Below are 26,716 nucleotides of genomic sequence, written 5' to 3'. Positions count from 1 at the left end.
AGTTTAAGTAATAAATGTTTAATCAAAGAATTTTACATATTATTAACAGCATTCATTTGGCTAAACATCTACACGTTTGTAGAATCCTACTGTATATAAAGTGGGAATGTATCAAGTATAGACTATGAAAGTGCAAATAACAAGTCAAGGTTAGAGTAATTTTTTTTTTACATTATAAAATTAACTTGTTTACAAAATAGGCTTTGCCAAACTTTATTTGTGAATTGTAAAGTCAATGACTATGTTTTTAAAATATGTACCAAGGAAATACAAATTGAATAATGATCGTTTTCATGCTCAGGAGAGAACACCACAGAAACACAGGGTACTGCACAAGTGAGAGGAACCAGAACCCACGGCTATACTGTCTGCACACAGGGCACTCTTTCTCACCTTACTGCAGCTTTGCAAGGCGCCTCAATGTGATACAAAGACTCTTTCTATTGAAAAATTACAACTTGATCTAAAAACTGATTGGTGTTGATATTTTCAATCCAAAATAAATTTGTAAAAAAATCCTTTAATGGACTATTTCAGTTTAATATACAGTAATACACTGCAGATAAATGTAATATTTTCCCCAACTAATTTTAAAAGGGATTGATATCAATGTTTCTGATAATTGGGGATATAAAGACTAATGTGGACTTTTGATATCCATGGCATAGGAGCAATTCCCACACAGTTTATCCTAAGGGAACAGGGGAATATTAAATAATATAATGTCTGAGCCATATGGTTTAAAGTACAAGAAAATTTCAAAAGTGGGGTTTGGGAAAAAAAAAGTAATCGAAAACCACAATTACAACTCATGTGGATATCAATACTAATATAAACTTTTACCCAGCCCAGGACTTGCCTGTACAAACTTGGTACTGAAATTTTGGTATCTGTAGATTTCTGATAAGAATCTGGCAAAACATTAAATGGAGTATTACATATCTATTTTGCTTATGTTATGCTAGTTTTGATAATATGTAAGTAAAAAAGCCATTCCAACAGTTTATTCTAGTTTTAATTACACACTGTACCATTGTATCTTAATTACAACTAGGACCAGTATTTTCTTCACAGTAAGACACTGATAACTAGGAAGTTGATTTTTTTCAACACTAAACAGTAATCACACAGCAAATGAGTATTGTGCAATACAACAAACACGTCAGCATTTGCGATTTAGGCAAACAAACCGATTGAACATTTAGTTGTTATATTTACTGTAAAGGCAAGGCCATGGGTGGTTTTATGGAGGTCTTTGCAATTCACACAGCATAGTTACTTCGGAAGAGACACTGAAATCTGAATTACTTACTTAACTGGCAACTATCCATTTAGGTTAGGCAAAGGCACGGTAACATGTTGCGAAGGATGTTTTATTGAATTTTTTAATAATTGTGGGATTTACTATAACTCATGAAAACTGCACTTTTTTTCTATTTTATAAAACACTTACCATTAAAAGTAATTGCACCCATTAGTAATTAGAATGCACTGTAAAATTGTGAAAACAAAGAACTATGATTGCACTTCCAATAAAGTGTCTCTTAAAATACAGCACCGCTGTTGCTAATCAACTGTACTTTAATATTAAAATAAACTGTATTTAACAGCAGCATTAGATTTAGTTAACTTAAGCTACAGGCTACATTTATTTAAATGCAGTCTCTATGGCAACAAAAGCCCATTAAATTCTGGAATATCATTGCTACCAAGTGGCACCGTTTACTTCTGAGAAGGCTGAGACTGCTCTGAAGCCCCCCAGGACACCACACACCTGAACGCCTTGTTAGCGCACGAGTCAGAGTTTGGCACAAGTGGACTATAAGTAGACATGAAAAGAGATCTTTGATTCATGTGAAAATTAAAATGAATTAACACTGTGGTAGATGCTGCACTAAAGGGAAGTCTTGGATACCTCAATTCACACTGCTCAGACAAAAAGGAAGAAAGAAAATTATGGAAGAGCATGAAGAGATTGAGGAATGAAATTATTAGATCTGTCCAAAATAACTTCTAAAATGAAGAAAACTTTTATTTTTTTAAAAAGGAAAAACCACCCAAGGATTGGAGAATAAGCCTTTAATTTAAATGTTCAATTTAAGTATTGCTGACCTTAGGTTAAACAGAGGACTGCATTTTCTTAAAATGTGGAATCTAACCTATTTATTTCATTTGTTTCTCTCTCCCACTCTTCTATTCGTCAGCAAAAAGGGGAAAAGCTATCCAATTAAATACAAAAGAAATTCCCTGTAAGGTTAAATCAGAAATGAAGCTACCATTCAAGGGAACTCCTTTGTATTTAATTCTAGTGTCAGTGGTTTAAAATTAGTTGGAATTAAGTGGATCAAATCTCTATAAAGCATATTCCACTAGCATACCATCTGTACCTGCAATTCATTTAGAGCCCCGAGGTGTGCAGCTCACACTAAATGTACTTGTTCAGGCCAGTCACTTGAGGTTTGAGGTGTCTGACTCGAAACATCAGAACCATCCCCCTTGTTGGCTGCCTCATTACCACTGTCGCCAGCTTGAGATGCTGTTTCCCCAGACAGAATGTTTCCTTCCAAAGGATTTTCTTCTTCTATTTGGGTTCCTCTACCTTCACTGACCACAGCATCTTCAAACATTGAATCTTCTGGTAGCATCAGTTCCACATCTCTCATACCTTCTGACTCATCTTTGACACAGGGGAGCTGGGAATCTGCACTGATTTCTGTAGCTGCTGGAGGAATTAGGGCGATACTCTGAGGGTTCATGTCATGAAACCAAGCCATAATATTGCCAAGAAGATTGTCATTGATGTTGGCATCCTGGCCAGCTGAGTCATGGTCACTGGATGAGGGATAGAATTCACTTCTCACCTCACTGAGAGGGTGTGAACTCAGGGTGTCAGTTGAAAACGGGTCACTTTCTGCTCCTAGTCTCATGAGGCTGTTACCAAGTTCCAACAGCTCAGAACTGCTCAATGCAGCCCGAGGGCTATCTGTGTTTCTGGGGATGGAGTCCAGCCTGGAAGGTAAAGAGGTGCCTATCGCTCCTAATGATGCTTCATTACTGAGAAAGTCTCTATTTTCTTCATTGATGGCTAGCCCAGATTCTTGCAGAGATAACTGTATTGCAAGAAGTATATTGGGATCGTCTTCATCCAAGGAACTCAGAGCCTGAGGCAACAGAAAGTAAAATTACTTTAAAATTTAAAAGGAAAAATGACTGAACCCAGTGAGGTCTACCACTGTTCTTTTACCAAACAGATAATTAATAGTACCTCTATTTATACAGAAGAATTATCTGACCTACTCAAATCTTATTTTAGTTTTCTCCTTGTGGATGCTAAAGGGGAAAAAAAATTACTTAAGGTAAATCTGAAATAGAAGAATCATTCCCTGTAGTACATCTCTGAAGCAAAGATTTTAGAATGGAAGGAAGAAAAAGGAAAACAATAGAAGTAAAAATAGGAAGCCAGGCTAAACAGAGAAAGAGCAAAAGCAGGGGCAACGAGGCTGCCCAGAAAGGCTACCTGAAGAGAGTCCTGGTTCTCAGAGTGACTGGCGGGGGTGTAGTCGTGCAGGGAAGAGCTGTGCAGTGCGCTCATAGACGCAGAACTTACCACGGAGGTACCAGGCCTGTGGCCACCGCCACCTTCCGGGATATCTGTTTCAAAGCAAGTGGTGCCAGAGATAATTTAGTCATACAAGATCTCATACATCTTTTTATTTAAATTGATGATTTCTCTTTGAGTGCTGGTGAAAACCTGTGCTCACAAGTTCACTTAATCTTTCAGAGATTTCTCATCCATATTTGTCTCATCATGAACAGCAATATATATCTAACACTATTACTTCAAATCCATGATTGTTCTTCATATTTTTGCTTGCATTATAAATGGTTCTATTCACAAATACAAGTGCTACCAAGTGCTCTTTTTTCCCCCTTAAGCAATAAGAAAGATGTTTTCATTTTCAGAGTTCTTAAAACTACAGAAGGCTTCCCTGGTGGCACAGTGGTTATCCGCCTGCCAATGCAGGGGACACGGGTTCGATCCCTGGTCTGGGAAAATCCTACATGCTGCAGAGCAACTAAGCCCGTGTGCCACCACTACTGAGCCTGTGAGCCACAACTACTGAGCCCGCGTGCCTAGAGCCCGTGTTCCGCAACAAGAGAAGCCACTGTAATGAGAAGCCCGTGCACCGCAAGAAGGAGTAGCCCCATCTTGAGGCCTGTCGATCCTGATTTATTAAAGATGATCTGCTGACACTATAGTTTGAAGATTTTCAATTAATAATTTAATATTTAAAGCTGATAATTAATATAGTTTATCTTTAACACCAGAAATTAAAAAGAGTGTTGATAGGAGAACTGAGGCTAGGAGAAAAATATTTCATGAACACAATAACAGTAACCAACAGCTACAATTTATTGAGTGCTCACTAGGTGCTATTAGTACTTAAGGGTTTTACACTTACTATCTCATTTAATGCTCACAATAAGCCCACAAAGTGATACTATTATTATTGTTTTTTTTAAAAAATATTTTATTTATTTATTTATTTGGCTGCCTCAAGTCTTAGTTGCGGCACCCAGGCTCTCTAGTTGTGGCACACCGGCTCTAGAGTGCGCAGGCTTAGTTGCCCCAAGGCATGTGGGATCTTAGTTCCCTGACTAGGGATCAAACCTACATCCCCTGCATTGGAAGATGTACTCTTAACCACTGGACCACCAGGGAGGTCCCTATTATTGCTTCTTTAGAATGAGGAGACCAAAGCTTGGAGAGAGTAAGTGACTTGACTAAAGTTTCACACCGATATGCAGCAGAGCTGGGATCATGAACTCAGGTCTGTCTGACTCCACAGCCCATGTTCTTTTTTTTCCTCTGCCTCCAGTCAAGGCTTTCCTGGGGTCCCTAACAAACAACAGGTTCCCTTGCTTGCTCGCTCCCCAAGGGGAGGCCAGCTTGTTCCTTATATGGGGTGAGGGTAGGGGGTGTGTCCAGTGGTGTATGTGTGGGGGTGGCTTAGGTGTTTTGCCCACCCCTCTGGGGGTGTTGAGTGCAGGCGGAATGCGGAATGCGCAGTACCCTGCCTTTGCTCCCAACACCCTGTTTTTGCTCCCCACTTTTCAGAAGTGGCAGTTGAGTTTTTTGTCTTTTGTATCTTTTTGTCCATAATTTGTCCCAACTGCACATGCATGCAGTTATTTTTAGTCCCATATAGTTTCTTTGTATTTTGTTGCTCAGAGAGAGGTGTGTCCAGGTGCAAGCATTGCAGCACTTCAGCAAAGGGTCCCAGGTCCCAGCCTGTCTCATTTTTAGTGCTTTTTTTTTTTGCCACCCATGTATCTTTCTGGTGAAATTGATGCTGGCTAAGGGGCCAGCTAGGGGATCTCAGTTCTCTCCACATGATCTCTCCATGCTATCTCTCCACATTGGCTACTTTGGGCTTCCTCATAGCATTCTGGCTTGGTCCCAAATGTAAGTGTCCCAGATGAAGAGAGAAAGAAAGGCAGAAACTGTATCCTTTTTGTGACCTAGCCTCAGAAGTCACATAGAATCTTTTTGACTGTACTTGATGTACCAAGGCCAGAGTCCATGTGAGAAGTATGGGATAAAGGACACACAGGGAAGCCATTAACTGCATAGCCCATGTTCTTAATTGCCCTGGTTTTCTGTATCCTGTGACATTAGAAGCATCTGCATGTTGACTGTATATCTAAATTACAAACTGTTTCACAAATATTTAGATTAGCCACTTTTAAGAATAAATGCAAGAGAACTAAGATTAAAACAAACCCAACTCAAGAACTCACCTAAAGTGCTTTCACTTGGCTCATCAGGGTCTGGAGGATTACTAAGCATACTGTGCACATCTCCTCGACGGCGTTGTTGTCTGTGCCTCCTCCGATACTGAAATTCAGCATATTCCTGCATAAACCAAAGGTTATAAAATACAGGAGAGCATGCAAATTTTTAAATGCAAATAAAACAAACAATACACTTTTTTTCTAGGAAAAAAATGTGTGATTTTATATACATATTATAAAATCACTTGGCTTTAGAAAAAGAAACTGCAGGTATTGCCATGCCAAGGAAACAGAAACGGTAAAATGGAAAAAGAAAAAATTTTAAATGGCCATTATAATTGGATAAATTGGGAATACTTGCAAGCTCCAATGCTAGATCATAACTGAGCCTTATTTCATATGCCTGGGTCTTGTTATCTAATATTATAACTAACACCAGAATGATTTTACTAATAAAAGTTAGGCCCTCTCTGGAGGTCTGGTTTTAAAAAAAATGACTGTGATATATGCAACAGAAAATAAAAGGAAAAGGTAAAATAAAGAAAAGCACTAACAGTTAAGTACTTGTTAGATGGTTGGATTCTGTATTCTTTGGGACTACTACATACCATACTCACATCAAAGAAGAATATGAGGTTACCTTTAAAATAAGATGTTACTTGGCTTCCTTCCTATATTAGTTAATATGTGGGGTTATCTACAACCCAGGCAGGGGGAAGTATTTTCTACTTAGCATATGGGAAGAACACAGATTTGGGCAGATGTCCCTGAGTTTATTTTACATTTGTGATAATAGTTTAAAGTGGGTTTGCTATCACCAGAGGCAAAATCTGGACCTACCTGCTATCATCTGCATACAAATGTACTTTTCCAGATTTTAGCGACAGAAGAGACTAGAAGACAGGCCAGTGTGCATGACACCAGCATAAAAAGGCTAATTTTGAGAATCGTTATAGACTCTTTCAGTGATAAACATTAAAATACTCAGGTTTATGATTATCTGGTTACTCTAGAATATTCAATATGCTTATGTTGTGAAAGTAACTGGAATAAATGAAAATAAGTTTTAAAACCCCACTAAAACTTTTACATCATACAACTCTGGTTAAATTTATTCAAACTCCTTCATCTATGTAAGCAATTGGACCCTAATTAAAGAAAGGAAGGCATTCTACCAGGTTAGAAACAAATGAACGTAAGATACTACAAGTGCCCAGAGAGATTATTCAGGTTCTTTAAATTTACTGCTGAGCTGGGGATATCATTTCCTCTTTTCCCGGAGGCCCATGATCCAAAACTGGATGACTGTTAATATGTCATCATGGTTCACTGGACCACTGAGGACTACCACGTTTCTCAGACAAAGATGGCAAGAAAACATTATTTCAGTTAAGATTTATCTTTAGGGAGAATTTGTTTACTTTGTACACTTGGTGATGGTACAAAGTTACTCTGAATTAAATAAACTATTTCTGACCATAGAATATACATATTTCCAATTGAAGAAAACTAAATGGTTAAAAAAACCTGTAAAAGAAACTTGTTATAATTATTCTGATAAAAAACTCAAATGGCATTCTCTCACCATGCAACAGGCTTTAAAAAAATTGTTTTCATAAAATTAAACTTATCTGAAAATTTCCATGGATTCCTAAGATCTTCAAGTAAGCATATGAAAAGGCTTTAGTCAGGATACTCCAAATGGTTTGAGAGTGTTAAGGCTACAGAGAAGAGTGAGAAGTTCTAGGATTTATAGGGAAAAAAGCTTCCAGGAGTTTTTTCTGTTTGTAAATAATAATAGCCACCATTTATTGAGCACCAATTTTGTTAGTGACTTAAACAGATGCTTTAATCCTTCCAGAACTTCCATGGGGTAGATATCACCATCCACATTTTAAAGATGAGAAATTAAGGAAGACACAGCCTAAGTAGACCTTAAGTTATAGGGCTAGACCTCAAATTCTGGTGTCCCTTAGACTTTTCGATCATGCTGCTTCCTCTGGGCTCCACTGCCTTTAAAGTGGCACAAAACAAATACTGATGCTTGTCAATGACTCAGTCAATTTAGTTTAAAAAGAATAAGATGTAATTAACTTTAATGAAAAATATAAATTCAACCTAAAAGTCTACTGAAGTTGGGCAACATTATTTTTTTCAGAATCTATATGAAGGCAAAGAGCTAATTTTTATAGATATAATTTTGGCAGATACTTGATAGTCACACACATGCAGAATTTTAAAGGTTCATACTGTGTGGTAATTCTTTAGATCTGCAATAAGGTTTACATAAAAGCTTGGTGTTCAATGTACCAAAGACTTTAAAGAATAGAAACCTGAAAGTGAATTAAATTATCCTTGTAAAATTTATTAACTCATAAAAAATAAATTTAAGAAAAATGTTATTTATAATTTCACAATTTTCAATCCCCAGAGAACAAGAGCTTAATAATTTTATTTATAAGTATTCACATGTGAGGTAAAAAGCCTGCCTATTATTTTACAAAATGAAATGGTGTCAGTCGTATTAGCAGACCCTCAATATTCAAGAGAGATATTTTGAAATTACTAAAGTTATTGTCAGAGCCAGAAGCTGCAAGATGATGCATACATGACTGTGAATATACTGGTAAAGGTTTTATTTTTGCTAAATTGTGTTTCTATCTTGAAATACTGAAATCTTTGTATTCTTTTTTTGATAATTGAAGCTTGTTTATTCCTTCGTTTAGGTGGAAGTTTTCCATACTATTCCCCAAAGCTAAAAGTATATGATTACACAGAAATATTCAAGCAAAGGGTCAGGTAAAGAAAAGGTTCATAATTTGTTTTACAACAGAAATTTCATTAATATATTAAAATTTTTAAAAAAATTAAGTGAATTTAAAATTTCTGTATCAGAGCTCTAAGTACAAATTCTTCCTCAAGTAAATCGTGTTTTGGATGTATCTACCAATACAAAAGGCCACAAGGTGATTGCAAGTATCCTTAGCAGCTGAAAAGAGAAAGTATCTGATTTAAATAAACCACAGTCATTTATGGATAATAATCAATTCCACTGTCTTACAGTTGCAGATAACATATGGACTATAAATGATAAAGGTTTCATAGTTTGTCCCGCTGCCTTCCAAGAATTAAGTTAAAAGGTTATCATAATATAAGTGTCGAATGGTATACTGTTGTATAAAGAACCAGAAAGTAGAACTGCTAAAACCATTTAAAATCAGACTCAACAGTGACAGTGGCAATTTAAATCTCAGAAAATAGCAATGTGATTAAGATTTTCACTTTATCTTATTTCTATTTGCAGCAAATGTTATTTGCAGTATTAGTATTTTAGACCTTCTGTATTTTAAGATGGAATATCAACAACAACGACAACAACAAAAACAAGAAGAGTGTGAAAATCTTAAAGAGAAGCAGAGAGCAACTATCAAAGCATTCTTTCTGCATAAACACTAATGTCAAGTTTCCACCTTAGTAACTGATTACAAATCAATGCTAACAGGTTGTTGCAATAACTTAAAAAAAAAAAAAGATTGTCTATTTAGGTTTTTAAAAAATTCAGACTGAAACAATATTACAACTAGAAATGCATTTCTAATAAACAAAATTCATATTTCTGTTAAAGATATTTTCCAAAAATGTAAGCCATAAATTGGCCTTCTGACTATTCAGTAATTAAAAATAAGAGAGGGTATGCATTTAATAATGTGATGATAATCCAATGAATAGGTAAATGTAGACTCTGCTGAGGCATTATTATTATAAAAGAAAGAAAAAAACATTGCTTACAATCTCAGTAGCATATTTAGAATAGGTGAGGGTGCAAATGCAAGCAGGATTGCACTAAGGAAAATTATAACTAACCAAACCAAACCAAACCCGCACAAAACAATTACCTCAGGTGATGCAAATCCTAAATATTCCCAATCCCATGTTCCACCAGCAAAGCTACAAAGAAATTAGACATACCATTTGATTTATTATCAGTACTACAAAGTACAAACAATCAGACCCTTGCCCTTTGAACATTATTTTTAATTCCTCTGCTTGGAACTTGCTTAACCAAAGATCAACTACTGAATATAATTAAAATGATTCTTTAATTATTTCTTTCAAATTCTACATTGCTTTATGTTTGTATAAAATGGTGGAAAAATTAAAAATCACCATGTTATACCAGAGTATTTTACAATTGCTTTTATTTTTATTTTTAGGGGTTTATGTAAAAATAAGGGTCCAAGGAATTTCTAATGCTTATAATTAATAAGAAAATATGTTTCAATTTATAATGGCAGAAGTAGTATAAGTGTCTGAAATAAAACAACCAAAACTCAACTGCTCTTTAATGGATGAATACGGATCACCTAAAAAACTTAACGAATATCAGATTTCTAATTTCTTTACAACTTCTTACCAAAAAATACAAATATGACCATAACAATATGGCAAGGCTTCCAAATTCTACATTATAAGATGTTTTTGACTATCAAAATGATGTGTTAGAACACTTGTTGAATTATGAGTTCACTGAAGTGTGAAATTTACCTAGCCTAATTTAGTCTGAGCAACTATACAACGAAAAACAAAAAAATTTTAAAAATAGAAATAGTACTGGGGAAAATAAAAAACACCAAAAAGAAGTTAACACTTTTATCAGCTATCCATGTTTTAGGTATAAGTAACTTTAAGGAATATGAACCCTAGTTGGAGAAAAAAATAAACCTGCTAGCATTTGTGGCTGGTGCTAGGATGAGTTCCATGGTGTGTATCCTTTTCACCTGCGTCTTGGAGCTTCTGGTGAGTCTGCAGGAGCAACTCCCCGAGCCACAGATGCCAGGAACTCTTGCCTCTTCTGCTGTACAAGGCATGCTGCCTTGATTATCTTGTGGCGGGGTGTGCGAAGGTAAGGCCTATTGACTTTTTGGGCAAGGTCTTCAGTGACCATCTCTAAGTCTGTCTATGTTAAGAAGAGGAAAAAAAAAAAAATTATAGGTTGAGTGGGTTAGTCAATAGCAAATCCAGTATCTGGTTAAATCTAACTCTTCTAAAATCAGAAATTAATCCAAATTTTATATAACTTCCAATTTAACATATGTTTCTACTTTGCACATTTTAGGAAAATAGCGTTCATTCAGTAGGCATTTATAGTAATGTAGTTGGTATGGATACAAAGAAGTAGTGAGTACAGTATAGCAGCTATATAAAAAAAATTTATAATTTGTCTGTGTGAAAAAGAACTAATAAATTTCAAGGCACTGTACATGTAAGTGCCTGACCATATGGTACAGATTATATGTAAATGCTGAAGGAATGTGAAGCAAGGCAAAACCTTTGTGATTTAGGGTTAGGTCTGGAAGGCCTCATGGAGAAAATGAATATTCAGCATTGAAGGAAATATAAGATATAAATTAGTAGAGGGGAGTTCAAAGGGATGACATAAAAACAGTAGCAAGAAGAGAAAGTTCGGTGACTTCAAAAAGAAGAGGAATGTACAATGAACCTGGTCAGCTACACTGATGTCAGTTTGCTTACATGTTTTGTTTTGTTTTTTCAAGTACTCTTTAAGTTTTTCAGTTGTACTGTTAAAATGAACTGGCAAATAGCAACTTCCCCATCTAGTATGTAATGTGGTTTGTTTCGTTTTTGAAGATAAAATTCCTAATTACATAATCAGAATTAGGCCAGATTTCAACCTCAACCAGTTTAAAATAAAGAAATAGATGTGGGGGCTTCCCTGGTGGTGCAGTGGTTGAGAATCCTCCTGCCAATGCAGGGGACACGGGTTCGAGCCCTGGTCCAGGAAGATCCCACATGCCGCGGAGCAACTAAGCCCATGCACCACAACTACTGAGTCTGCGCTCTAGAGCCCGCAAGCCACAACTACTGAAGCCTGCGAGCCTAGACCCCTAAGCTCTGCAACAAGAGAAGCCACCGCAGTGAGAAGCCCACACACCGGGACAAAGAGCCGCTCCCGCTCGAAGCAACTAGAAAAAGCCCATGCACAGCAATGAAGACCCAACAGAGCCAAAAATAAATAAAGAAAAGAAAAGAAAAAAAAGAAAAAAGAAATAAATGTGGTAGGAAATGCATAGCTCAGAACTCATTCAAATCTGCACAGTGACAAATTCAAACATAAAGAAAATTTCAGTTTATTATTGGTAACTTTTCCTTTATTTAAAAACCATTCTAAAAGCAGAAACAAAATTGTTTATTAATTACACTCAAGTAAGATAAACCTTAGTTATAAAGTGGTTGAAAAAGGAGAAAATCTGTTTTTCATAGTAACTGCATTTAAATTTAATAAAAAAGACATCTTACTTGCATGAGTTCAAAAATTTCTTTCTTTGTGCTTTTAGGTTCTAAGAAAAATCCATATGGATAAGAACACTTGAGAATGCGTCGAGTTTTTAAGAGCACGTGAACTGCATCTTCGATGAAAGTGGTATCTGGACAGCCTCCTTCAGCTATAAAGGAAACCAGGCACAGTGAAAATTTTTTTTTGCAAATACACTATTATAAAATTAAACAACTCAGTTTTCTTAAAAGAAAGAAAAAAGAACAAGGATCCCTTAAGAAGAAACTGTTTGAAGTAGATATATGATAGTATTTATTTGAACTAGAATAAAAACCTACATAAAACACTCATACATTTTGCATTTAGGTGACTTGTATGCATTTATAAATGGAGCACACTCTGCAGTAGCCCAGGAGTACTGATGGCAGTCATGAAGGAACGCATACATTGATCCTGGATTCTGTTCTCACCCTGTGAGTAAACAAATCTAGCTTTAGGTCAACTCAAAGGTTCCATGTTTTACTAAGTTTTTTAGGTTATCCCTAGCAGAATTCTACTCATTAAGAATTAGAACAAATGCCTTGTTAAGTTGCTTGCTAAAAAAGAAAAGAGCCTAATTATAAATTATGCTTCTGCAAAAACAACATTGTAAGGTAAAAGACACAACATTCTGGGGAACAACTGGGCAACTAATGCTAGTTAATAAACACTCCAGGGAGAGAAAGAGAGAAACAGAGGAAGAGTGGTTTTATTTCTTCCTTTCCAAATCTTCTATCTTTTAATTCTTTTTTATGTCTTACTATGCTGTCTAGAACCTCCAGAAGGTTGAACAGAAGCAGTAGTTTACATCTACAAATACTTATTTTATATTTAGTATGTTTTGGGCACTGTTCTAAGTATTAGAGATATGTCCGTGATGGAGACTATAGAACCTGTGAGGACTTTTTCTTTCAATTTTTACTGTGGACAATAATACTTCAAGAGTTTGGTATTGGCTTGATATAGTTATGCCATTACTACAGTCTAAGAACTAGTAATTAACAAGGAGACTAAGCTGCTATTGATGCTTTTTGTCCCACTCTAATTTATTTAACTTATGGTTATTGCTTTAATTAGGAAGTTATCCTCATGAAAATGGTGTTAGTACTCATTACTTTTATAAAATGGAGCAAACACAAGGGTAATTGATTGCATTTTAGGCTTAAAATCTTTTATATATAAGCTGTGATTATTTTTAAAATGTGACTTTTTAGGGATTTCCCTGGTGGCACAGTAGTTAAGAACCTGTCTGTCAGTGCAGGGGACATGGGTTTGAGCCCTGGTCTGGGAAGATCCCACATGCCGCAGAGCAACTAACCCTAGGCACCACAACTACTGAGCCTGCGCTCTAGAGCCCGTGAGCCACAATTACTGAAGCTGGCACGCCTAGAGCCCGTGCTCTGCAACGAGAAGCCACCGCAATGAGAAGCCTGTGCACCGCAATGAAGAGTAGCCCCTGCTCGCTGCAACTGGAGAAAGCCCGCATGCAGCAACGAGGAACCAAAGCAGCCAAAAAAAAAAAAGTCACTTTTTAAAACAAACATGCCAGAACCTGTACTCTGTGCGGCCACTGTGAGATATTATATTCTAATTATGTAACTAGTATTCAATCCATTTTTAGGAATGTTCTTTGTGAACATTCATTTTAGGAACCATACGTAAGCCCTATCTCATGACTTTGCTTTTTGACTCCAATGTCTGCTATTTACCAGTGAGATGATTTCTCCCAAAACTGTACTTGACTTCTATAGGCACTCTGCTAAACTTTCTCAAGAATCTTTGGGAATTCAGTTACATGACAATTTGATGGCTTGTGAATCTTGCTCCTTTGACTAGGTCAGGGATGCCTTTTTGGGCCCATTCACTTTTCCCAACATTGCAGAGCATCATCAGCAGTGGCACAGAGTAAGCAAAACCATAATGTGTGTTTATCTGCCAGCAGCAGAGCTTGCACTAAGAGGAGCAGGTGAGGTAAGCAAGGTGGAAAATCTTACCAGAGGCCTCAAATGCTAAACTACACTCTGGGCTTCTGAAAACTCCAAACTGCCAAATGAGCAAATGGAGATAAGATATTCTTTTAAGGGTCTTAATCTCCTACCAATGAAGTGACTTAAGCATGACAGCTATTTTATATTAATTATCACACATATCACTTATAACTTACTTTCTTTGAGAGCTCTACTCAATTGCTCCATCTTTTCTTTGGCTGTTTTAAGAAGGCGTTGTTCTAACTAAAAGAATAGAAATAAATAAATATATCATTTTCTTTATTTATTCACAACAGTAGAGTTTAGCACATTTGAAATGATTTGGGACATACCTGATAGCTATGTTCATGATTTTTAAATCTTGTATAGTAGTGCATAAATCTGTCAAGTTCCTGAAATCGTTTGTGTTTTTTCTCAGCCTAGGAAACAAAAGTCCACAAATGACATTTATAAATAAAAGTACTAGCTATTAAAATTGTTTTTTTGATCACTTCAAAATTTTATTAGTAACAGATAGTAGTGCATACAGATTTATCAATTATTTTGTTGAGAAAATAATAACTAATACATTTTAAACGCTTCCCAGAACAAAGTCTTGTATTTGTATTCTCTGTGACAAACCATTGAATCTGCAATTCCCTGAGTGTGAGGTAAATATGTCTCTCAAACCTTATGTTCATCAGATCTTCAATGTTTTATTATGTTGTTTATTGCTATGGACTGAAATGTGTCCCCCATCAATTCATATGTTGAAGGTGTAACCCCCAATGTGACTATATTTAGAGATAGGGTCTGTGAGATGATAAAGGTTGAACAAGGTCATCAGGGTGGAGATCTAATCTAATAGAGCTGGTGCCCTTATAAGAAGAGGAAGCGACAACAGAGCTTGGTCTCTCTCCTTCCTGTGAGGACACAGCAAAAAGATAACTGTCTATAAGCCAGGAAGAGAGTCATTGCCAAAAACCGAATTGGCAGAAATCTTGATCTTACACTTCCTAGTCTCAAGAACTATGAAAAATAAATTTCTCTTGTTTAAGCCACTCGGTCTATGGTATTTTGTTATGGCAGCCAAGCAGACTAAGATATTTATTATATGCAATAACATAATATTATATTGTTCATATAATGTTAAAATTGTTTTTCAGTCATTGTAGAGACACGCTGGGATATATGCTTTGTCTAATCTTCAATATAAAAAAAGGAAAATTTTAAAAAACAAAGCTCAAGTTTATAGAGCTATTATGTTTAAATTAAAGGCTACTCTAAAGTATATTGAATTTAAATGTCTCATTACAATAAAGATAGGAAACGAAGAAATGAAAAACACTGCCACTGGTATTAAGTGGCTTAGTTAGAGATCTTGGCTTCAACAATTCTCTTTACCTCCACAGTCATTTCCTTGGATTGTTCCTCCACATGCTGAATGACTTCATAGCGAGTACATCTGTAATAACCTCCTGTGGAAGAACTATGTTTTTTCCATTCTTCTAGGCAAATCCAGCAAAAGTCATACTTGCACTTCGAAAGAAAACATATATGCAAATATTGCCCCATGTTAATATGCAAATTATTTTCTAATTTCTTGTCAACAATTTGTAGAGATTAAACAATCCTGCCTGTGTGACCAGGAACAAATCTTCTCAAAGACACACCCTCCTCTTTTTGAGATTTTCTCTGGAGACCTTATGTGTGCTATGGAAGGATGTGGGGGTAATTTAAAGTTATTGCTTATAAGGATAAATTAAAATCATAATATTATTAAGTAATCTCAAGAAAGCTTGAAAAATATCAATGGGATAGTCTTTCCAAATAATAAAAACAGATCCTGACAAATGCTTCATTTTTCAGGTGCATAGTAATCTTACCTTGGTCTATAAAGCTCCACCAGCGTATTTGAAAACTTCTGTTGACTGTGACAAACTGATTTTTAAACTGGGAATAAGTTAAAAAGGCCTCTAATCAGAACAGCTAACATAAAACCTATTTCTCACTAAAAAAAATTCTCTTTCTTAATTACCATAATTTGCAGACAATGCCAAAAAATATGAGTATTCCAGTATGAAAATATATCTTTTTTTCTCTTCAATGCTTATAGATTTTGAGTCAGAGAGAACTTTCCAATTTAAATCTATGTTTTCTCCTGGGACTTTTAGAGTTTGTTTAAAAAAATATTTAAATCTTTGATCTGTTCAGAATTTATTTGGGTATTCAGTATGAATTAAACCTTATTTTTTTCCACATAGCTGCCCAGTTGTCTCAATACCATTCACTGAACAGTCCATGTTTCTCTACTGGTTGGAGATGCCTCCTTTACCATATACTGAATTCCCATTTATGTATCTATTTTCTGGGCTTTCTTTCTATTCTGTTTCATTGACCTGTAGATTCATGTACCAGCACCATGCTGTCTTAATTACTGAGCCTTTATAGTATGGGTGACTGTTTGACAAGGCTAGTTCCTCCTCACTGTTCTTTTTCAGAGTTTTCTGGCTCTTCTTACTTTGTTTTTCCATGTGAACTTTTAATTAGCTTATCTAGATGCAGAAACAAAACCTGTTGGTATTTTTGGTGGAATCTTTCTATCCAAGAACTTTGTTATCTTTCCATTTGTTTGTCATCTTCTGTGTCCTACAGATAGGGGTCTTAACATTTTCTTCATGTAAGTCTTATCCATTTCTTAAGTTTCTTCCTAGATAAATGAGGTATTCTCTTTCAGTATATATTCTATCTAAATGTTATCGGCACACATGAAAGCTATTACTCTCTGCATATTACTTTTGTACTCTGCTAGTTAATTGACTTTTTATTGTTTGCAATAGTTTTTCAGTTGATTCTTGTGGGCTTTCTAGGTATACTAGGTATACAATCATGCTGGCTGTAAAAAAAATGACAACTTTCCCACCTCATTTCTAATTTTTATATCTTCAATTTCTTTTCATTGTCAAATTATGTTGACTGGTATTTCCAGTCCAATGTTAATAATATTTGTGATGGGGAGTATCTTTATGTTGTTCTCAATTTTAGTGAGAGTACCTCTAGTTTCCCCAATAAATATCATTCTAACTTTTGGACTAAGATAGATTTATTTTTATCATGCTATTGCGATAAAAGGAAGAATCTATATCTATCTATTCCTATTTCTTTGTGTGTCTTTTTTTTTTTGGTGGTACGCAGGCCTCTCACTGTTGTGGCCTCTCCCGTTGTGGAGCACAGGCTCTGGACGCGCAGGTTCAGCGGCCATGGCTCACAGGCCCAGCCGCTCCACGGCATGTGGGATCTTCCCAGACCGGGGCACGAACCCGTATCCCCTGCATCGGCAGGTGGACTCTCAACCACTCCGCCACCAGGGAAGCCCTCTTTGTGTGTCTTATAAAGAATGGTTGTTGAGTTTTTGTCAAAGGCCTTTTTGGCATCTACAGAAAATTTACATGGTTTTTCTTCTTGTATCTACCACTAAAATGAGGTACAGTAATAGATTTTTTTTTTTTTTTTTTGCGGTACGCGGGCCTCTCACTGTTGTGGCCTCTACCGTTGCGGAGCACAGGCTCCGCACGCGCAGGCTCAGCGGCCATGGCTCACGAGCCCAGCCGCTCCGCTGCATGTGGGATCTTCCCGGACCGGGGCACGAACCCGTGTGCCCTGCATCGGCAGGCAGACTCTCAACCACTGTGCCACCAGGGAAGCCCTATAAATTTATTTATTTATGTATGGCTGCCTTAGGTCTTCGTTGCTGCACACGGGCTTTCTCTAGCTGCAGCCAGCAGAGGGCTACTCTTTGTTGCAGTGTGTGGGCTTCTCATTGCGGTGGCTTCTCTTGTTGTGGAGCACAGGCTCTAGGCATGCGGGCTTCAGTAGTTGTGGCATACGGGCTTCAGTAGTTGTGGTTCATGGGCTCTAGAACGCAGGCTCAGTAATTCTGGCATACCTTAGTTGCTCCACGGCATGTGGGATCTTCCCGGACCAGGGATTGAACCCGTGTGCCCTGCATTGCCAGGCGGATTCTTTACCACTGTGCCACCAGGGAAGTCCCAGTCCCCTTATTTCTTATATTGTGTATTTGAACTCCCTCACACCCACATTTTTCTTATTGCAAGTTTTGTGGTTTGTCTTATTTTTTTCCTTCAGAAAACCACTTTTAGATTTATTTATTAGTTGTATTGTTTTTCAGTTTTTGACTCACTGATTTCTGATTAAAAAAAATTCTTCCTCCTTGTTTTCAAGTTTGTTTTTCTCATTTCTTGAGTCATATCTTTAATTCAATCCTTATTTTGTATCATTTTAAGTGAATAAGGCTATGCACATTTCTGAATTGCTTTAAATATAGCCCTCAGGTTCTGAAAAAGTAGTTATTTATAGAAATTCTTTAATTTCCATTTTATTTTTACTCACGAGTTGTTTGAGAAATTTAAAATTTCCAAATGAAAAGGCTTTTTGTAACTTTATTATTCATTTCTATTTTATTCCATTATGATCAGAGAATGTTGATTACACCACTCTCTATTTTCTGGATTATTACTTAGATTTTTTTTGATGATCAATGGTTAATTTTTTTGGTGAATGTTCCATGGGTACTTGAAAAGATGGCATGAGTCCATCTTTTCAGGATACAGAGTCTGAAGATATAGTACCTTAGTCATTATGTCAAGTCTTATCTTCACTAATTTTTTCTCTACCTGGGATGTCACGAACAGAGAGCTAAATTAAAGTCTCTGTCCTCATTTAGCCCTTCACAAACATGTACTTACACAATAAATAGTGTACTTGTTTCAAGGTTCTGACAGTATGCAAATTCTTTTGTTGCCTGCTAAAAGCAAACCTTGTGCCTGATTTGATCCAAGTACCCTTCAGTACAGCTCCGCTGATCTCTCAAAATTAGTGGCAAAACTTTCTACAAACAGCAAAATTTTACATTCTATGATAAGAAAAAGAATATAGAACTTTAATAATTTTAATTTTTTAGTTGCAGCATAGTTTTCCACAGAGCCAGATCAATAAAATTACTATAAATGATTTAAAATGTGTAAGGATGCAAAATTTAAATAGCTTCCTGAAAATTATCTAAAGGGAAATGAATAGAGAGTTTTTAAAATAAATGAACTTATTTTTATAGGGCCAAACCTGTCATTCTTTTAAAATGTTTAACAATTTGATTCCAGAAAGTAAAAACTATCTACTGAGTAATAATATTGAAGCATTAATAAAGGTATATTATGATTTAGTCATTGTGTTAGAAAATCGATTCAATTACATATTACCTGTTGTGCCATCTTCACATTTTAAAAAAACTATAAAAGTATAAACACTTTCACTTCCTAGATGTCTCCTTTTATGTCCTGAGAATTACTCATCAGTTTCCTCTGTTCAATGCAAATACTTCAGATGGTTAAATAAGACTACATTTACATAGTATGTAAGTAAATGTTTCTTTTATATGCAAAAGAAGTTTAAGCAAAATCTGTTTAAGATAAATTACCTTACATCATTAGGCTGATTTATTCATGAAAATATTCATTCACTCAATACATATCTATCAACTATTTACTGCTGGTAGGTGCTATGACTGAAATAAAGGTAATGTTGGATCCTGCCCTTTTATTAGTAGCCCAACTGATGATTTTTATGGTCAACATGTATTTTTTTTTACACATCTATGTAGTCTTTATCAGACTGTCCAAAAAAAAACTAATATGGATGTTGGAGATAGGACTGCATATAAATGAAATAATTTTGGCCTGATCAGCTAAACTAATAAACAATTCTGAGCATTTTACTCAGAACACTTAAGTTTTTCTTCTTAGGAAATCATGACTGTCTCACTAAGACAATTCATTCATGTTAATTTATTATAATATAAAATCATCTGGTAACTGTCATTATTTTTGAAGTCATAATAATAATGATCATTAGCTTCAAGGTAAAAAATCAAGAAGTACTTAAAGAGAAGATATTGATGTATTTTATTGAAATCTTAACTATGTGGGTTTCTTTCACATCTTCAATTATTAGAATTATATTGTTCTTCTCTCAATAATTTTAAAATAATAATTATTTTTTTAAAAAAAAATATGGAACGCTTCACGAATTTGCGTGTCATCCTTGTGCAGGGGCCATGCTAATCTTCTCTGTATCGTTCCAATTTTAGTATATGTGCTGCCGAAGCAAGCACAATAATTATTTTTATATACACGGCATTCCCAAGGAAAAGGAAAAAAACTGAGATATTATACTTAAGCAAAAATGTTCATAAATGTAGGCATGGATTAATAAAATATTATTAACTTAATTCCAGAATATTTGTTTTAAATATGGTAATTTCTTTCTATGCAACTAGGTCAGGAGGGTAGCCTTCTAACAGTAATTATTTATAATAATTTTTAGCCAAGTGACATTTTCATTTTCAATATAGTAATGAGTTATTTATTTAATTGATGATTTCATTAGCAAACCTAAAGTCTGCCCACTGTTTTGGGCACCTTTCTTATATAGACAATAGGATTTAAATTTGGACTTAGGGGGATTGCTTGGGGCCTGACTTGGACCTTGAGACTACGCTGTGTGCTCCAAAATCAGCTTTGCAAGAGATCTATGTAAGGTAGCACTCGATCATTTAACATTATTTATATATACACAAAACTCAGAATCCTCACCGGGGGAGTGGGTGACCGGGAGGGAAGAACTCAGGCATTTCTGATCAGGCCAAGTACCACTGAATCCTTACCTTTATTTTTAACATCCATCATGATTATAAAATTTAGTAATATAAACCACCATTTATGTTATTTAACAAAGAATGTACAATACAACTTTCTAGAATCCATCTGAAAGCCAATAAGATACCTATGCTTACAGCATTTCTTCTTTGGATTCACAATCAAATGAAGGTTCTAACTGCAAAGCATGTATTGTACAATCCTCTTTAACTTACCTTAGCACACTGCATGTGATTGCATCCCTCATTCTTCTGTATTGGAGACTTACAGTTAGCACAAGGCTTGGAGTTAGTTAACAACCAGAGACAATTGGCAGCATCCTCATAAGCTTCACTAACTCCTACAACTTTGGGATATAAAGCACAAATACAGAAATAAATGATTTAGTGTACAACTCCGGATGGAAAAACACTCAAAGTTTTCTTTGCAGGCTGTCTCTCAATTTTAAATATATACTTATTTTCCTATTAGTGTCTATGGCAAAGTTTTTACCCATAATTATTTAAGACAAAATAAAAAATGAATCCAATGACATGTTTGAAACTAAATTCATCATTTCCCCCAAATCTGCTCCTTTTTCTATCTCCTGTCCTGTTACATGATACAATCATCTACCCAGAATCAATCCAGGAAGAGCATGATCTTGGACACCTTCCTCTTTCCCTCATCTACTATGTCCCATTGATTCTATCTCTTCGTCTTCCATATCCATCTCCTCTCCATTCCCACTTATTGCTTTAGCTAGGATCCTCCACACCTTCTTCCCAGACAATTAAAACACAGAATCCAAGTTATCTCCCAGATCCTTCTCTCCCAACCCTCACAACCCACACTGTATTGCCTCGATAAAGTGATCTTTTAAAAATACAAATCTTTAAATCTTCTAATTGCTCCCCACTGACTACAAGATAAAATCAAACTGTTTTAGCAAAGAATACAAAGCCCTTCATGATTTGGCCACTAACTACTGGTAAGGTCCTCCCACCCTCTATCCCCACACCAACCTTATACTCTTCATCACCTTAAACTCTGTTTATTCTACTTTAATTTGAGATCTGCACACTTAAAGAATGCCAGGGTTTTTAAAGACTCTAACTTTTACATTTTATGTTCTATAAATCTCCACCACCACCCATGCAGAGATTTAGGGGCTGGAGAGAGTGGTAGACACATAATTAAAAATTTATTTTTTCCTGCAAGAATGACAGTAATGAAGTTTGTTTTCTAACTTCAAGTACATAGGGAAGTTCTACCTTTTCTTTACTGAAAGAGATGTCTGAAAATCACTTTGAAATCCTTGAGAGTAGTCCATTCAGTTAAGACCCTCATTATATGCAGATATTCTAGGAAGGGTTGGGTAAGAGGTTAGCCCTACTGTTGACAGCAGGGGAGAAATCAGAAGTTTTGAAGTTTAAAAGAAAAAGTTACTCAACCCCCAGATTTAAATCCCTGGAGAGGAAAGGTGACAAAGGTTTGGGCTGTCTGACTCCTGGGAACTGGCTCTGCATATGAACTGGAAGAGATGAGCACCAGCAACAGCCCTTTGATGGAGCCTAGCAGTGGAGGAGTGGAGGCAGGGGCTGTCTTGCTGCAAGGAACCCTGGGTGCCTACCGACTTAAGTTTGTGTCAACAACAGAACAGCAGCTACTGCTGGACTGTAAAGCACTGGTTTTCAATTCCACATAGCAGAGATAAACAATAGCAGCAACGAACTGCTCAGACTCCACTCCATTTCTAAGGCCACTTGGTAGAAGATGGTTTGATTAGGGTGTTGGTGCAGAGAATGCTCAGATAATTTGGTGGAGAACAGGAGTTTCAGAAGGAACATACTATACTTAATGGCTATGAAGGTCAGATGTGAAGGTAATGCTGTTTACAAAGGGTATTGCTATAAAACCTAATCACTAAATACAGTGTCTAATTTTTGTTTAAAGTAGTGGCCTTTCTCCTCCCTTTAGCATCAACATTATTTTTAGCTCAGAGGCTCCAACATATTCTTATGACCTTTATTGTCCATTGTTATAATAAATAAAGCACAAAGCCACTAAAACAAAGCAGCTGTGTGGCCTGCAACATTAACAGTTTTTTTCTCCTACCCTTGGAGAAAATGCTAGTTTCTGACTGCATTCTAGATTACATGAAGTAAATCATGTTCAGAAAATAACCAACTATTAGTACAACAAAAACTTGAACTGGAAGAAATGCCTTTACTACCTGTGCTCTGAACATGCTCATTTCATACATCTGCCCTTTGTACATACTTTTCTCAATACCTGCAATACCCAAACTCCCTTCAATCTACCTGGTGAGTCTTCTCCATCCCTACTGACTTCCAAACTCTTCGCTTCAGATGCATATCTAATATAGCTTGATCGTCTTTCCTTAATAATCTAGTGTGCTTTTAGGTCTCTTTGTAAGAAAAATTAACTTCATTTAATCAAGTATTACAGTATAAAAATCTAAGATCTATTAGTAGAATCAACATGTGCTCAAGTGAAAACAAAGTTGCTTTTAAAGACTGAATTCTTAAAAGACTATTGAATTTCATTCAATAACCATTCCTGAGTATTCACTATGAAAAAAACTGGCCTTAAATTTTTATAAATTAATTATCATTTCACAGAAAATATAATCATTCCTGCTTCTTGCTCTGATTAGCTGCAATAGAGGCAGTTTCAGTACTGAAAAACAGTATTTCAATCTTTATATGGAATTAATTCTTTCAACTGAGCTCAGTATATTTTCTAATATTTTTCTCATCAATTAGATTTTGTCAATCCTTTTAAGTCTCATAATTCAAAGACTTTGGAAAACTAGGGATAAGGGAGAAAACGATCTCATGAATCTTCAAGTTCGGTTGAAAATTCTTAGGCCAAAGATACGTGACCATGACCCAGATTACTATGTAAACCCAATACAGCATTAAATCATACTTTTCTTTTTTGGAGTATTATTTTTGTAATATTTAACAGTGATGCTCTACTTAAGTATTACAGTGGCCTATAATTGTTTGCTTTAAGCCTTACCCTAAATTTCATAAACTTAAAAGTGGCCATTAATAGTCTACTGGTTACCACCAACTTTCACTGTGGTGATTACACATCAGTACAGTGAGACAACTTTTTCTCAGCAATGGGGAATCTCTGCAGTCTTGGCTTTGGCTCCCTCTGCAGTGGACCACTTGTGGGTGTCCTGGGTCTCTTGCCTCCTATCCAATTTTCTAAAGTTCCTCCATCTTTCTGAATTAAAATCCTATTTGGGACTCTTTGAGGACTATCTTCAGTTTTTACTTGAGGTCTCCGTATCTCTGGCCACCAGAGGTAACCACGTATACACTGTGTACACCAGTTTCTAGTTCTTCTATTTCTCTTCACTCTTCATTATCAGGATCATTATCTTATGCAAGGACAATCTGTCACATTCCCTCCAAAAATCTGTACTGACTAGCCAGGTCATTCTCCCTCTTCTTCTCTAATAAGACTTATTTGTGAATATGGAATGATTGATCCAATTTTACATTGGCAAGGGATAACTAAAAATAGTCACCCATTTCAAAATATTTGCTTTATATCTCAAATCACATACTTCTGGCCATTTTCTACTCAAGAATTAAATACTATACTGTACTAATTACTTCTTGTGGTGCATTAACTCTTTTAGGTAACTGGTAAGTACACTAGATTAATAACTTAATAACATGAAAAGTTATCTTCTTACTTCTCCTTTAAACACCTTTTCTCTCCCATCTGTATTGCCTGTCTTGTTCAAGCCCTTATATTCTCTCACCTGGACATTTTGAAGTTGTCTCAGAAACAGCTTTCTATTTCTGAGTATCTCAATAGTCCCTAATTCATCATCCACACTTTCACCTGAATGATTTTTCTAAGCAAACATCTTCAATTATCACTTTCCTGCTCAAAACTCCTTTTTGGTGTCTCGGGATAAAGTCAGACCTCCCAGCATTACATATAACCCCCACCCCTGCACATGCAGTCTCATCTCTCACTGCACCTTTGCATTGGTTGAACTGAATTATTTGCAGTCCTTGAATATGCGGTGCTATTTCACAGCCCTACTTTACCATGAGCCTAGAATGCCCTTCCTATTCTGGTCTGTGTGAAGAACATCTATCAGTTTTCAATACACGGCTTATGTATCAATTATTTTATAAAGTTTTCCTTACCTCTTTCCTAGATGATCTCCTAACTAATCTGCTCCTTTGTCCCTCCCCTCCCTCACAATGTATCACAGGTATACAGTTCTCTCACACCATCTTTATACTTATTTTTCTGAGTTTTGTACATACCTGTCTCCAACTCTAAAATGTACATTTCAAGAGCACAGAGCGCATCTTATTTCTGTATTCTAACATAAAACAGCACTAAATAAATGCTAAAGACATAATGAAGATACTATTTAAAAGCAACAAGTTACTCCTAAGTTTTCTCAGCATTTTTTTCTGAGCTGGAGACAAGCACTTCTAAAAGCCACTGGACATCTCCACACATATGTCCTGCAAGTACCTCAGGTGCAAAATGCCCACAACAAAATTCATTATTTTCCCCTGAAAGTTACTCCTTTACCTGAATTTCCTAAATTCACCAATGACACCATGATCTACCCTGTGACCCAAACTAAAAATTCACCTTCCTACTTCTGACCTAACTCTCCTTTAGTCTACCCTTCCTAGTTATCAGTTATCTTGATAAAAATATCTTTAACAATGCCACTTCCCTATTCAAAAAATGCATTCTATGGCTTATTCTGTTAATAGGAGAAATTCAGACAATTTGGCAAGAACCCTCACAATCTGGCAACACCTACCTTTCCAGCCTCATCTCTTGCAAATTTCTCCCATGGACCTTAATTTTAAACTCCACAGAATGTATAAAGAAATGCAGGTAGGTGGGCAATAACAAGCCATCTCTAATAGGAATATAGATGTTTCTAGGTGTCAGAAGCAGGAGAAGAAAACAAAATCCAGTCGTCTTGTCATGTTTAAAGGTGTTGCAGGGTAATGGTATTAATCTGTTCATGGAACTCACTCACATAGATATACCATACACAGATAGGGCTAATGGCTGGGTATCCAGAGAGCAATGGCAAGCTCTATCTGGTATTCAAGAGAGAGATACAATGAACCTGGGGAACAAGAACAATCTATACAAATATTTTTGATTTGGGAAGCAGGTACTCAAAAAATATTTTAGTGACTGAATGATGAATGTTCAGTACAGAAATGATTAATCAGCCCTCACTAAAAAATATCCTAAAATTATCCACTTCCCTTTGCTCCCATTTAAAGGACATGAGCCTTCCCATCATGTGAAAGAGATTGCCCTCATTGTCAATTAATAAACTGGTATTCTGGTTTACCTAAGTAGTGTCTTTTCCATGGATCTGAATAACCCCAAGTCAGTGCACAAAATCCATCTTGTGAATATAAACTGCTGAGAACAATCTCTCGGGCAATGGTATGTTGCCCAGTATAATACAAGCCTTTAGGGACTCATGGCTGCCAGCCAGTCTCTCCCAGTGTCACTTCAGCTGCTGACATTACCCACCACACCTCTGCTTCTGTGGATATGCTGAAACCCAACTCATAGCTTGCTCCTGTCAGGAAGATTCCTTAACATTCTCTGTCCCCAACCTGAGTTAGTTGTTTCTGTTTTTGTATTCTCATCTTTATCCAACTGTGTTAGATAACATATGATACTGTAATTATCTGACTGCTTCCCTTCTAGCCTCTGTACTCTTTGAAGGCTGGCATCATCTTTATTATGTGCTTTGCTCATAAGTGTAGATGAAGTGTGTGAATTCTTAATCCTCATCTGCAATACTTCAAACTAACACCATTCATTAAAATGTTAAAAACCACCAAATTAGT

The 26,716-nt window shown here is 36.1% G+C and overlaps 1 protein-coding gene and 1 non-coding gene across 6 annotated transcripts in view; both read right to left on the bottom strand.

The window, feature by feature from the left end:
- ANKIB1 (ankyrin repeat and IBR domain containing 1) overlaps positions 1–26,716 on the bottom strand; it is a 194,872-nt gene continuing 168,156 nt past the window's right edge. Inside the window, exons 12-21 of one of the 5 annotated variants that reach the window (XM_067042497.1) lie at positions 21,044–21,174; positions 15,502–15,636; positions 14,451–14,537; positions 14,295–14,361; positions 12,115–12,260; positions 10,575–10,753; positions 9,693–9,744; positions 5,803–5,917; positions 3,518–3,651; positions 1–3,161 (exon numbers count right to left, since the gene is read on the bottom strand). In XM_067042497.1, coding sequence (XP_066898598.1) covers positions 2,421–3,161; positions 3,518–3,651; positions 5,803–5,917; positions 9,693–9,744; positions 10,575–10,753; positions 12,115–12,260; positions 14,295–14,361; positions 14,451–14,537; positions 15,502–15,636; positions 21,044–21,174 — 1,787 coding nt within the window. In that variant the 3' untranslated portion in view covers positions 1–2,420. The remainder of the gene's footprint in view (positions 3,162–3,517; positions 3,652–5,802; positions 5,918–9,692; positions 9,745–10,574; positions 10,754–12,114; positions 12,261–14,294; positions 14,362–14,450; positions 14,538–15,501; positions 15,637–21,043; positions 21,175–26,716) is intronic. The other 4 variants (XM_059073916.2, XM_059073914.2, XM_067042495.1 and 1 more) reach the window with 4 other exon arrangements.
- LOC131763107 (U6 spliceosomal RNA) lies at positions 20,178–20,284 on the bottom strand. The gene has a single exon (XR_009337508.1). It is a non-coding gene; the product is annotated as a U6 spliceosomal RNA (small nuclear RNA).

Source organism: Kogia breviceps, chromosome 9, assembly GCF_026419965.1.
Source record: "Kogia breviceps isolate mKogBre1 chromosome 9, mKogBre1 haplotype 1, whole genome shotgun sequence".
Classification (NCBI taxonomy): Eukaryota; Metazoa; Chordata; class Mammalia; order Artiodactyla; family Physeteridae; genus Kogia; species Kogia breviceps.
The sequence above is the reverse complement of the archived record's forward strand: the minus strand, read 5'-3'. Positions and strand labels throughout refer to the sequence as shown.